This window comes from Gobio gobio (genome assembly GCF_949357685.1).
Source record: "Gobio gobio genome assembly, chromosome: 8".
Lineage (NCBI taxonomy): Eukaryota > Metazoa > Chordata > Actinopteri > Cypriniformes > Gobionidae > Gobio > Gobio gobio.
In genome coordinates this window covers 27,420,417-27,434,345 of record NC_137114.1, presented here as the reverse complement: position 1 = coordinate 27,434,345, position 13,929 = coordinate 27,420,417, and the positions used below count along the sequence as shown (strand labels likewise).

The window sequence follows — 13,929 nt, the reverse complement described above, 5'->3', positions numbered from 1 at the left end:
AACCAGGTACTGGTTGTTTTGGCACTGTGTGCAGGTGCTAAGTCCTGTTGGAAAATTAAATCTGCATCTTCATAAAGTTGGTCAGCAGTAGGAAGTATGAAGTGGAAATGCAGAATTTACTTTCATCAGAGAACATAACTTTGGACCACTCAGCAGCAGTCCAGTCCTCTTTGTCTTTAGCCCAGACGAGACGCTTCTGACGCTGTCTGTTGTTCAAGAGTGGCTTGACACAAGGAATGCAACAGCTGAAACCCATGTCTTGTATACGTCTGTGCGTAGTGGTTCTTGAAGAACTGACTCTAGCTGCAGTCCACTCTTTGTGAATCTCCCCCACATTTTTGAATGGGTTTTGTTTCACAATCCTCTCCAGGGTGCGGTTATCCCTATTGCTTGTACACTTTTTTCTACCACATCTTTTCCTTCCCTTCGCCTCTCTATCAATGTGCTTGGACACAGAGCTCTGTGAACAGCCAGCCTCTTTTGCAATTACCTTTTGTGTCTTGCCCTCCTTGTGCAAGGTGTCAATTGTCGTCTTTTGGACAACTGTCAAGTCAGCAGTCTTCCCCATGATTGTGTAGCCCACAGAACTAGACTGAGAGACCATTTAAAGGCCTTTGCAGGTATTTTGTAGCCTGACAAGCCAGACCCACAACAAGATGTTGGGTCTGGAAACTCACCATTGACAGGGCTCAATCCGAGGGGAGGGATAAACGGTTGTCTTTCAAATTCCCTCTGCATGCAATTGGATAGCACCATGAGCGGCACAACCAACCAAAGAAGGTGAAGCCGAGCTAACGTTAGTTGATAAACTTTCGCCGTATCCGGTAGGCAAAACTTCGAACATCATCTTTTCTTAAGAATGACTTCAGTGCCGTTCTTTGTTCTTTTCTCAAAGAAATGCTTAACTCCAAGTCTGAGTCGCGACCAAAGCAGATTCAAAAGACCGCTGTTCGTCAGCTTTTATGTTTACGAGTAGCACGCAGAACCTCCGCAACTCCATGACGTGCCTTCATTATGTTAAGCCCGCCCACCGACTCTACACACGCTGTGATTGGCCTGACCAGAGTTTGGTTTTTCCAGCTCTCATGTCTACTGAGAGTTGCTAGACTACACTCGCGGCAAAATACATTCTCTGCGTCTAGATTTCTAGGCTAGGTGTTTTGAGTTAAATAGCTGATTAGAGTGTGGCACCAGGTGTCTTCAATATTGAACCTTTTCACAATATTCTAATTTTCTGAGATACTGAATTTGGGATTTTCCTTAGTTGTCTGTTATAATAATCAAAATTAAAAGAAATAAACGTTTGAAATATATCAGTGTGTGTAATGAATGAATATAATATACAAGTTTCACTTTTTGAATGGAATTAGTGAAATAAATCAACTTTTGATGATATTCTAATTATATGACCAGCACCTGTATATAGTATATATATATAGTATATAGTATATATATGAAGGTGCGAGTTGATATACATATACCTGCTGTATATATACATATACAGCAGGGAGAACAAGTATTTGATACACTGCCGATTTTGCAGGTTTTCCTTCTTACAAAGCATGTAGAGGTCTGTCATTTTAATCATAGGTACTCTTCAACTATGAGTGACGGAATCTAAAATCCAGAAAATCACATTGTATGATTTTTAAATAATGAATTTGCATTTTATTGCATGACATAAGTATTTGATCACCTACCAACCAGTAAGAATTCCGGCTCTCACAGACCTGTCAGTTTTTCTTTAAGCCCTCCTGTTCTCCACTCATTACCTGTATTAACTGCACCTGTTTGAGCTCGTTACCTGTATAAAAGACACCTGTCCACACACTCAATCAAACAGACTTCAACCTCTCCACAATGGCCAAGACCAGAGAGCTGTGTAAGGACAAAGGGATAAAATTGTAGACCTGCACAAGGCTGGGATGGGCTACAGGACAATAGGCAAACAGCTTGGTGAGAAGGCAACAACTGTTGGTGCAATTATTAGAAAATGAAAGAAGTTCAAGATGACGGTCAATCGCCCTCGGTCTGGGGCACCATGCATGATCTCACCTCGTGGGGCATCAATGATCATGAAGAAGTTGAGGGATCAGCCCAGAACTACACGGCAGGACCTGGTCAATGACCTGAAGAGAGCTGGGACCACAGTCTCAAAGAAAAATATCATGGATTAAAATCCTGCAGCGCACGCAAGGTCCCCCTGCTCAAGCCAGCGCATGTCCAGGCCCGTCTGAAGTTTGCCAATGACCATCTGGATGATCCAGAGGAGGAATGGGAGAAGGTCATGTGGTCTGATGAGACAAAAATAGAGCTTTTTGGTCTAAACTCCACTCGCCGTGTTTGGAGGAAGTAGAAGGATAAGTGCAACCCCAAGAACACTATCCCAACCGTGAAGCACGGAGGAGGAAACATCATTCTTTGTGGATGCTTTTCTGCAAAGTGGACAGGACGACTGCACCGTATTGAGGGGAGGATGGATGGGGCCATGTATCACAAGATCTTGGCCAACAACCTCCTTCCCTCAGTAAGAGCACTGAAGATGGGTCGTGGCTGGGTCTTCCAGCATGACAACGACCCGAAACACACAGCCAGGGCAACTAAGGAGCGGCTCCGTAAGAAGCATCTCAAGGTCCTGGAGTGGCCTAGCCAGTCTCCAGACCTGAACCCAATAGAAAATCTTTGGAGGGAGCTGAAAGTCCGTATTGCCCAGCGACAGCCCCGAAAACTGAAGGATCTGGAGAAGGTCTGTATGGGGGAGTGGGCCAAAATCCCTGCTGCAGTGTGTGCAAACCTGGTCAAGAACTACAGGAATCGTATGATCTCTGTATTTGCAAACAAAGGTTTTAGTTACAAAATATTAAGTTCTGCTTTTCTGATCAAATACTTATGTCATGCAATAAAATGCAAATTAATTACTTAAAAATCATACAATGTGATTTTCTGGATTTTTGTATTAGATTCCGTCACTCACAGTTGAAGTGTCCCTGTGATACAAATTACAGACTTCTACATGCTTTGTAAGTGGGCAAACCTGCAAAATCAGCAGTTTATCAAATACTTGTTCTCCCCACTATACATATACATTATATATATATATATTTATATTTTTTACCTTTATTAAACCCAAAGAGAACTACAGAATAAAAAAAATTAACATGTTGAACAGCACGGTAACAGGGTTGAGGGAAACTTTTATTACGAACACTGGTATAATTAAATTGCCATGTTATACATGTACAGCAACTAACCGCTTTACAAAAAAGCAAGTAATACAATATCACATATATTTACACTTGTATTTATATACCTTCCAATTTTACACAAACATATTTACAGGTGACAGATACATTGTTTACAGATGACCAATGCAATTAAAAATCTGGCAAATGCATCAGACAAACACATCTTGAATTATATAAAATAAACCACTTTTTAAGTCTGTTTATGATGAGTACATAAGACAGTTTAATTACATATGCAATTTAAAAGGCTTAGGGGCATGTCATGTGTCTAACCGATGCCGTGGCAGTCAAGACTGTGCCTTCATTATTGTCTTAAAGTATTGAAATATCAGATTAGGTCAGTTTTAGATTGGTACTAGCAATGCAACATCTAAGATTCAAGAGAAAGGAGTTATATTCTTGTTATTCAGAGTAACGGACGCAAAAAAAGGCTAATCTTACGCTTCAAACACTCAATTGGGTCATTTATGTTCCTTCATATTTCAATTTGCATTAAAAAAGGGTAAATTTGACATGGATTGATGCTAAATTCACCATTACGACATGTAAAGCAGGAATTAACATTTCAAGTTTCAATTTTGATCATAAACACTGATCTGAAATCTGCTTAGTGCCCTAAAATAACCACAAGTCAGGATGAATGTACATTTTTGGGATCTGCAGGAGAGTACGGCTGTAAAACAAACAAAAACGTAAAAATAAATCCACAAATAAAATGGAAAAATTACATTGATTTGGTCCCAGTTTTAAGTGAGAAACATCTGGTACTCGTGTATTTCAAAGCAATCTTTTCTGAAAACATACAATTAAAATTATGCATAAATATTCCGTCATCAAACATTTGGCAGGTACCCTTCTTTAGTAATACAAGTTTTCCCTTTAGAGCAAACAAATGTACTTTGAGTTTGTTACTAGGTACACTGCCATCTCCTGCTTGTAGATTGGCAAATCGACGTAATAATGACAGAAAAAATTATATTGCACACAGAAAAAAAGAAAATCGGCCACTTCAATTTTGACGGCCACTGTACATTACATAAATCGCGAAGCCCTGCTAATGGCATCTTAATTCAAACTTAAATGGCACAATTGTTAAACTTTGCGATTCACTGGTTAGGTGCCAAGTGAGGAAACTATTAAATTAAATTGTTACAAAGCTAGTGAGAACTGTATGGAAGAAATCATTATTTTAAGGCATACAACATAGACAAGACAGACAGACATAAAAAAAATATACAAAATGGAGTTCACAACAGTTTCCCCTCACAATATTGCAAACTAGTCTTTGGTGCAAATGTCACTATGTCAGCGTGTGGTGGGATTGGGATTTCTGTGCCGTATGTGAGCCGTTAGTGAGACGGGAACAGGGGAAAGTAAAAGTGTGCACGGATACACTTTATCATGTGCAATTTGTACACACACACACACATAGTGTTCAACGAAACTAATAAAAAAAGAACATATTGCACCACAGTGAGACGATGAATATTAATGCCAATTTGTTGTTTGATTTGTGCATTTTGGGAAAATACTACATTTCGACGACTGATGATATAACGATCAAACCTTCATGTGATCTCCGAAAGGATTATCTACATTTACAGAATAAATATTTCGATGCTGCAATATGATACTCTCATATTTCATGGTCACATGGTACTGTTTACACTGAAGCGACATATGAACAATATGGTAAATGTTAAAGCCGCGACACGTTTTCATAATTAGTACCTGTTTTCCCTTCCTTAGCAAGGCCTTGCCTATTTTACAAACTATACACAGCTGAAAACCCTGACAAAGGCACACAATGGATAAAATAAGAACCCAAAACAAGTGATCGTTATTATCGTCAATAGTATAGTACACATACTCTTTCTGTGTATATACCTGGATCACAATCCAGATTTCAAGCCTGTGGATATCAGGGCAGGACTCGTCCATCCCATGGCGGGTCCAGGACTAAATGGAAAAAAGGCAGAATGCCAAGCCAAGATAATGAGCCTGCGAGTCTCCACGCGGTTGGTCAACTGTTTGCTGTAGTGGTTAATCAGATCAGTTTCTCATGTGTTTGCGTTTCTTTCAGACATCGATGAGGACATAATCTCGAGTTTGTGCAAAACGAAGAGTTTAGCATTTCAATGTGGTCAGTCCCAAGACGTTGAGTGCAACACGGAGAGTTCAGTGCATCCTCCGAACTAGTTCATTTAGGCAAGTATGTGGCAAGCTTCAACTGGTATAAAAAAAACAAACACTCAAGCGGTTCTTCAATGCAAGAACCTTGTTAAACTGGACGACGGAAAGCAAAAAGGATTCGTGGAGAAGAAGGATGGCCGCGGAGTAGGTAGAAACGCTTCAAATCTTCTCAGACGATCTTTTTGATGCTTGGCCGTTTGAAGCTGCCTGCGCTACGCTGCTTCTGTACCTGGCTGGCTGACCCATGTCGCGTTCGCCCACTGGTGGAGAGACTCGAGGTGGGAGAAATCTCCACGTTCTCCTTGTCGATGCCTGCAGGAGAGAGATGTTATGTAACACTTTGCGTGCATAACTGTAGTCCTATTTCGTATTTAAAACCAATTACCTTCACAATAATGTTTTAATCTTAATTTAAATGTATCTAATGTCAAATAATTTTTTTTCAAACTATAACTAAAGCGTTTTTACAGACAGCTTTGGCATGGAGTCTGGGTGTAATACACATAGTGATCAGTAGGTGTCTCAGTGCACCACATTCTCACTGAGGAGAAAGTCTCATGTAGGGATCCTGTGAGCGTTCATGATACAAGTGTGAGACATAGGTGTGCTCTTAAAGTGTGCCTGTTGTTCTTATGTAAATTATTAGGTTCACATCAGCATTAATATTCTCATAGGTTTAAACGATCTGAAACTATAAAAGGCTTTTCACACTTTTTAAAACTGGGTTAATGTTTTTTTTTTTTTACACTTATAAGGCAGTTAACTGCTTTTAACCTTGTGTTATGGTGCCTTGCTTGGTGCTAAATCTGAATTGAGGTGTCAATCATAAAATGTCTAATATAAAATGATTCAAAAAAGTTGCTGTTTGGATTTAAATGGGCAAATACTTAAAGAGTCTATGATTGGATCATTATTGCAGTGATTATTATGTTTCTAGCATGTTATATGCTTTTCATTTCTTAAACATCCATGTAGGAAGACACATCATGGCCATATCCCAGGATGACAATGTCAAGATTCATCAGGCTCAAATTGTGGAAGAATGGTTGGGAGGGAGCATGAAGAATCATTTTCACACATGGATTAAATTCATTGAAAGTCTTTGGGATGTGCTGGAGGAGACTTTGCAGAGTGCTTGACTCTATACAAGATCTTGACCAAAGAACTCCGTAAAGTCTACTCCAGCAGCACATCACAAAGACTTTCAATAATTTTAAAGTCTGCCACTGCGGAGTTTAACTGAGTTCTATGAGCAGCAAATGTTAAGGAAAACATGGAGTATGAGTGACGACATGCACCCCTTGAATATGCACTTTGAGATGATGCCTTCAGGTAGGTGACTAGGCGGCTAAGAAGTATTAAATGTAAGACCAACCACTACAAGTTTACTTTTGTGCCAGAGGCCATCCATCTTTGTGATACATTTTTTTAAAGGACATTTATTGAGCTTTTTATTTTTATAGGTCTTTATGAGTGTTTACATTTTTTGAAGCATGTTGTAATACGTATTATGTGACAATTTGAATATGGTTATGGGTGTTATTCTCTGGTTATGCGTTACATTTTATGTCTGAAATGAGCTGGTTGTGTGCTGTTCTATGCCCTACTCTAATTGCCCCTTTGTGGGATTAATAATGTAGTACAATTAAACTTCAAGGGATAGTTCACCCAAAAATGGAAATTACCCCATGATTTACTCACCCTCAAGTCATCCTAGGTGTATATGACATTCTTCTTTCAGACGAATACAATTTGAGTTACAGTGGGAAGAACAAGTATTTGATAATGCCGATTGTTCAGGTTTGTCCATTTACAAAGCATGTAGAGGTCTGTAATTTGTATCACAGGTACTCTTCAACTGTGAGTGACGGAATCTAAAAAAATGCAGAAATCCAGAAAATCACATTGCATGATTTTTAAGTAATTAATTTGCATTTTATTGCATAATTTTTAAGTAATTAATTTGCATTTTATTGCATGACATAAGTATTTGATCAGAAAAGCAGAACTTAATATTTGGTACAGAAACCTTTGTTTGCAAATACAGAGATCATACGATTCCTGTAGTTCTTGACCAGGTTTGCACACACTGCAGCAGGGATTTTGGCCCACTCCCCCATACAGACCTTCTCCAGATCCTTCAGGTTTCGGGGCTGTCGCTGGGCAATACGGACTTTCAGCTCCCTCCAAAGATTTTCTATTGGGTTCAGGTCTGGAGACTGGCTAGGCCACTCCAGGACCTTGAGATGATTCTTACGGAGCCGCTCCTTAGTTGCCCTGGCTGTGTGTTTCGGGTCGTTGTCATGCTGGAAGACCCAGCCACGACCCATCTTCAATGCTCTAACTGAGGGAAGGAGGTTGTTGGCCAACATCTCGCGATACATGGCCCCATCCATCCTCCCCTCAATACGGTGCAGTCGTCCTGTCCCCTTTGCAGAAAAGCATCTCCAAAGAATGATGTTTCCTCCTCCGTGCTTCACGGTTGGGATGGTGTTCTTGGGGTTGCACTTATCCTTCTACTTCCTCCAAACACAGCGAGTGGAGTTTAGACCAAAAAGCTCTATTTTTGTCTCATCAGACCACATGACCTTCTCCCATTCCTCCTCTGGATCATCCAGATGGTCATTGGCAAACTTCAGACGGGCCTGGACATGCGCTGGCTTGAGCAGGGGGACCTTGCGTGCGCTGCAGGATTTTAATCCATGATATTTTTCTTTGAGACTGTGGTCCCAGCTCTCTTCAGGTCATTGACCAGGTCCTGCCGTGTAGGTCTGGGCTGATCCCTCACCTTCCTCATGATCATTGATGCCCCACGAGGTGAGATCTTGCATGGTGCCCCAGACCGAGGGCGATTGACCGTCATCTTGAACTTCTTCCATTTTCTAATAATTGAGCCCACAGTTGTTGCCTTCTCACCAAGCTGTTTGCCTATTGTCCTGTAGCCCATCCCAGCCTTGTGCAGGTCTACAATTTTATCCCTTTGTCCTTACACAGCTCTCTGGTCTTGGCCATTGTGGAGAGGTTGGAGTCTGTCTGTTTGATTGAGTGTGTGGACGGGTGTCTTTTATACAGGTAACGAGCTCAAACAGGTGCAGTTAATACAGGTAATGAGTGGAGAACAGGAGGGCTTCTTAAAGAAAAACTAATAGGTCTGTGAGAGCCGGGATTATTCTGGTTGGTAGGTGATCAAATACTTATGTCATGCAATAAAATGCAAATTAATTATTTAAAAATCATACAATGTGATTTTCTGGATTTTAGATTCCGTCACTCATAGTTGAAGAGTACCTATGATAAAAATTACAGACCTCTACATGCTTTGTAAGTGGGCAAACCTGCAAAATCGGCAGTGTATCAAATACTTGTGTGTGTGTGTGTGTGTGTGTGTGTGTGTGTGTAGTACTTGTGTGTGCAGTCGTGGCCCAATGGTTAGAGAGTTGGACTTGTAACCCGAAGGTTGCAGGTTTGAGTCTCAGATCCGGCAGGAATTGTCGGTGGGGGGAGTGAATAACCAGTGCTCTCCTCCATAGAGCCCCGCGTTTCTGCCCGAGTCCGACGGGCCCTGACTTTTTTACGCCCCTAGGGCCGGGCTTCGGGCCAATTTTCCCGTCATACCTCAAACGCGGGCCGGGTTTCGGGCCTTTTTAGGCTTCTCCTTCATTTTATATTTTAGACATTCAATAATTAAAAGAAACAACGAGATATGCTGCGCTGGTGGAAACAATATGAGACCATGATATCACGAGTCCGCAACTGTCAAGACCGGCTCGCACTAGTGTTAATTTCGTCAGACGAGACGAGACTAAATATGTTCGTTAACGACCTTTTTTCCGTGACGAAGACGAGACGATGACGAGACTGCACCAATGTCCAAAAACACTGACTAAGACTAAATTAACATGCATTATTGTTGACGAAAAAGGACGAGACTAAAATGTGTTGAATAAAATAAAAACGAAGATAAAATCTCTCTTCATTTTCGTCTACAATTGTCTCTACTTTTTCATCATGAGATGAATATTCAGCTGTTCAAAATATTCCGAAAGAGTTCCCGCTGTTGCTGGAGTACAGGTCTCTCTCAGACTCCGCCTGTCATCTCGCGGCCGCGCGCGTGTGGTCACGTGGTTCCCGGAGCGCTCAATACTTCTAGCGCTGTGTCAGTGTATTTGAATGGCTTAAGCCGCGTAAGTTACATAACAGCTTCACTTTACAGGTGTTTGCAGCAATCTTTGGTAAACAGTACAGCATAGTGTGCGTCAGCCACATTTACAGTATCATTGTATTATGGAGAGTGGTAGAGATCAACATTGTTAACATTAATATTAATGTTTTTCTTGTATTTAGCCCTCAGGTATTCCTTACTAATTAAGTCACACTTATACTAATTGATGGTCAAATGTGACCATACACCTTAACTATTTTAAAAATAAATAGCCTATATTTTAATTCAATAATATTTATTGAATATTTTGAGGAGATCTTTTGGTACTAAATACTATTTGTGCAATACTTATGGTCCATTAATGACCACTTAAAATATTTTTCTTCTAATATTTTTCTTATTTATATTACAATTAGTGTATTAATTAAGGTTAAAATAGAGAATTCCACTGCAAAGAGTCAAATTAGAGCCATTTTGTGGCTGGAAAAATAAAAAATGTCACTTGTAATGCCATTACCCACTGGGTGCCTGTATGGCTCTTTAATAAATATACATGTAGTCTAGTTGCTCAAAAAAGTATTGCAGATCATAACTGCTTACTTATTTGTGAAATTTTGAAATGTTAATAATAGTGAATAGTAAAGAATGCAAGCAAATATAATATAACCCCAAAAAAGTGTAAAAAAATTATTTTTCCTTATATGTACAGTAGGCTATATATATGAATTCATACTGAATCAAGATCGAAATCAATATTTGTGCCCATCGTCTCATAAGCTAATGCTGATCTATGCTGTAAATCAACCAGTTAGCTATGGTGTTGTGGCACAAACATTATGCAGGTTATATGTACTTTATGTAACATATTCTGCCACAAAATATATTGAGTTTTCCTTTGACTAAAGCTAGACTAAAATGACTAGACTTTTGGTCGACTAAAACTTGACTAAGATACCTTGAGTTGTCTTTTGACTAAAACTAGACTAAAATGACGAGACTTTTAGTCGACTAAAACTTGACTAACAAAAAAAGATATGTGAATGACTAAATATGACTAAAACTAACAAGGACATTTGGCACAAGACTAAGACTAAGACTAAATTAAAAATAGGTGACAAAATTAACACTAGCTCGCACAGTGTTTAGAGGACGGCGCTATGCAACACGCATCGCCGTAAATGAGTAAAGCAAGCCAACACGTAAACTGCCGCAAGTGATACTGAAAATAAGCTAAGTCTTAGATGCTCAAAAACACAACAATCTTCATTAAAACTAATGAGACTAAAGGCTCTTACCAGTGTTTAGGTCGCTCGTTCTCATAATGCGGTCTTTGATGTTGAAATGAGCTGATGAATAAAATGCTCATATCGGTTGCTTTCGTTGACATGAACTCCGTTAAATGTGCATATAGCACGGGAATTGAAGATCGGATTTATATTCATTTCGCGGAGAGGTAGTTAAGACAACCAGCATGTTTTTTTTATTTTTTATTTGTTTTGATTGTGTAGCCCGTTTCGTTTGCGCGCACCGTTGCGATCTGCCTGCCTGATCTTGTCAAAAATGGCTTTTTACTGTGATTGTGGTGATAGTAGGCTAAACGTTTAAACGATGCTTTAAGTGTTTTATATGGATTTTATAAGCAAGACAAGTCAAGTGTTGATTTCAGAGGCTAAAGCGTTGGGTTAACTCACTGTCGGCCGCTGGCTGCTTGGTCATCACTTTAATTAACAAAAACTTTAATTTAACAAGCAACAAAATGCTTCAAATATTTGTCTAAATTAACTTAATAAAGAAACAAAACGAAATATAACTACTTTGACATTAAAAAAAAAACTGAACTATTTTAATGGCTGCAACTAATGTGTAATAGGGAGGATAAAAAAAAACACAGGCTCCAGTCGGACTCGGGCTGATAATTTTGATGAGCTGTCGGACACGGGCCGGGCTAGGGCCTCAGCGTCTCGGGCCAGGGCTGGGCTAGGGCCTAGTTTTGAGGCCCGTGCAGGGCTCTACTCCTCCACCCTCAATACCACGACTGAGGTGAGACCCGTGAGCAAGGCCCCAACTGCTCCCCGGGCAATATGGCTGCCCACTGCTCCGGGTGTGTGTGTTCACATTGTGTGTGTGTGTTCACTACAGTGTGTGCGCACTTGGATGGGTTAAATGCAGCGCACAAATTCCAAGTATGGGTCACTTGGCCATACTTGGCCACACGTCACTTCACTTCACTACTTGTTCTCCCCACTGTATATCAAAAATGTCCTGGCTCTTCCAAGCTTTATAATGGCAGTGAATGGAATTTTTCATTAAAGTGCTTCACACGGTTCCGGGGGGTTAATAAAGGCCTTCTATGCGAAGCAATGCGATGCGTTTGTAAGAAAAATATCCATATTTAAAACTTTACAAACCGTTATCTCTAACTTCCGCTAACTGTCGTACGTGTGTTTACGAGAAACTGGTCGTTCCATCATATGATGTAGGACGCTCCGGTGAGAATATGCCTGCGTCCTATATCATACGCTGGAACGGCAGTCTCTCGTGAACGCGCGTACGACAATTAATGGAAGTTAGAGACTACCATTTGTAAAGTTTTAAATATGGATATTTTTCTTACACAAACACTAACTCTGATTGTGTTCTTCTGAAAGAAGAATGTCATATACACCTAGGATGATTGAGGGTGAGTAAATCATGGACTAATTAATTTTTTTTGGGTGAACTATTCCTTTAAGGTCTGGGCTCAGAGGTACTAATTCATGTGTGAAAATTATTTTTAAAAAATGATTCCATCAATAAGGGTAAGAAGAATTGTTGCCGAACATATAACATGTTAGAAACATAATCACTGCAATAATGATCCAATCATACTCTTATGCATTTGCCTATTTAAATCCAAACAGCGACTTTTTTTGGCCAGGCAGTATGTATATGTATATGTATATGTATATGTGTATATATATATATATATATATATATACACACACACACACACATAGAATAAAAAATAATAAAATATTTTTTAAATGTATAGTAACTATACATTTTAATAAATGAAGAGAGTAAGTAACCAATCGTTAACAAAGGGTTAAAAAATGGCACTCTGGCCTACCAATTTCAAGTGTGAAAAGCCTTTAATGATGCTTTTAAAACTGCAAATGTTCTGTCCTCAGCTGTGTATGTAAGTGTTTAGTTAATAACAGGCACTTGCGATCTCTCTTCACAGTTCCTGTTTAAGTAGCCCCTCTTGCTTTGATCTGACAGTTGCATCTACTACTGACTCCAGCAGCAGATTTACAATTCAAACACTCTACGAATGGCAACAACTGCTTTCTTCACACAACTGAGGTTGAGGAGTACCTGGGAGGACGAGGTGAGGTGGGAATACAGCCGACTTAGAGCAAGGCAGACAGGCTTCACACAGAGAGAATAGAAAAGAAAAAAAAAAGACATGAGTGACACATTCACAACTCAAAAGAGGACAGGAAGGACAGATGAATGGAAGAAACAGGAAGTCAAAAAAAAAAAAAATGGCAGCTTACAGATATATCTGACTGCACTTTACTCTTAATGTTCTGCTAAACAGTGAAGCTAAGAAGCAGTTGATATTAGCTCATAATGCAGATTAAATTGATTTCAAAAGGAGAAATTAGTGAGAAGGAATGTGATTTAGACATTCACTTAAGTGCTTTCTGGATGACTTCTGTTACATATATGTGCATATAGAAATACCTCTCCATTAAGAATATACACCCTTTAACGGCCAATTTAAACTGAATAGTATCACACTGCCACCACTGAAAAAAAAAAGTAAAGACAAGAAATAGGCACTTAAATAAGTTACCACAGTTCGCAAACTATAGAACCGGACATTAATTGCCCAACACAGCTCTATAGTTTAGGTTTGTACCAGCAGTTTTCGGTGGCACCTCCTCTGTGGTTCGTGGATGGGAGAGAGTTGGGGACCGTCTATAAACTATAGGGCCCTCTGAACCGACAGCACATTCCCAATGAAAAGGAGACAGAATGCAGTGAGGTTAATGAAGATACAAACGCAAAGCAAAGGTGTCAAATGCACACACAACCACTGTCAAAGCCCTGCACGGTCTAGTCTTGCACATCTAGCAGAAAAAACGCAAACTGGCGACGCTTTTAGATATGAAAGCAGACAGAAAAGCGCAGACAACTGCAGTTCCAAACAGCAGCGCGGCTACAGCTGTTACGGTGTTATTTTTTAATGCTAGGGAATGTTGCAATGACATTACACGTGTTAGCGTTATCGTTACTCACGGCTCGCTAATCACGCTCATGTGAGCAGGTGTGAGTAGCTCG

At 39.9% G+C, this 13,929-nt stretch overlaps 1 protein-coding gene across 5 annotated transcripts in view; it reads right to left on the bottom strand.

Moving 5' to 3' along the window:
• Nucleotides 1-3,175: 3,175 nt before the first annotated feature.
• The window catches only part of nf1a (neurofibromin 1a), an 86,923-nt gene continuing 76,169 nt past the window's right edge, over nt 3,176-13,929 (bottom strand). For 2 of the 5 annotated variants that reach the window (XM_079823877.1, XM_079823879.1), the window contains one exon: nt 3,176-5,750. In XM_079823877.1, coding sequence (XP_079680003.1) covers nt 5,608-5,750 — 143 coding nt within the window. In that variant the 3' untranslated portion in view covers nt 3,176-5,607. Of the gene's footprint in view, nt 5,751-12,957; nt 13,012-13,507; nt 13,586-13,929 lie in introns of all 5 variants that reach the window. The other 3 variants (XM_079823876.1, XM_079823878.1, XM_079823880.1) reach the window with 3 other exon arrangements.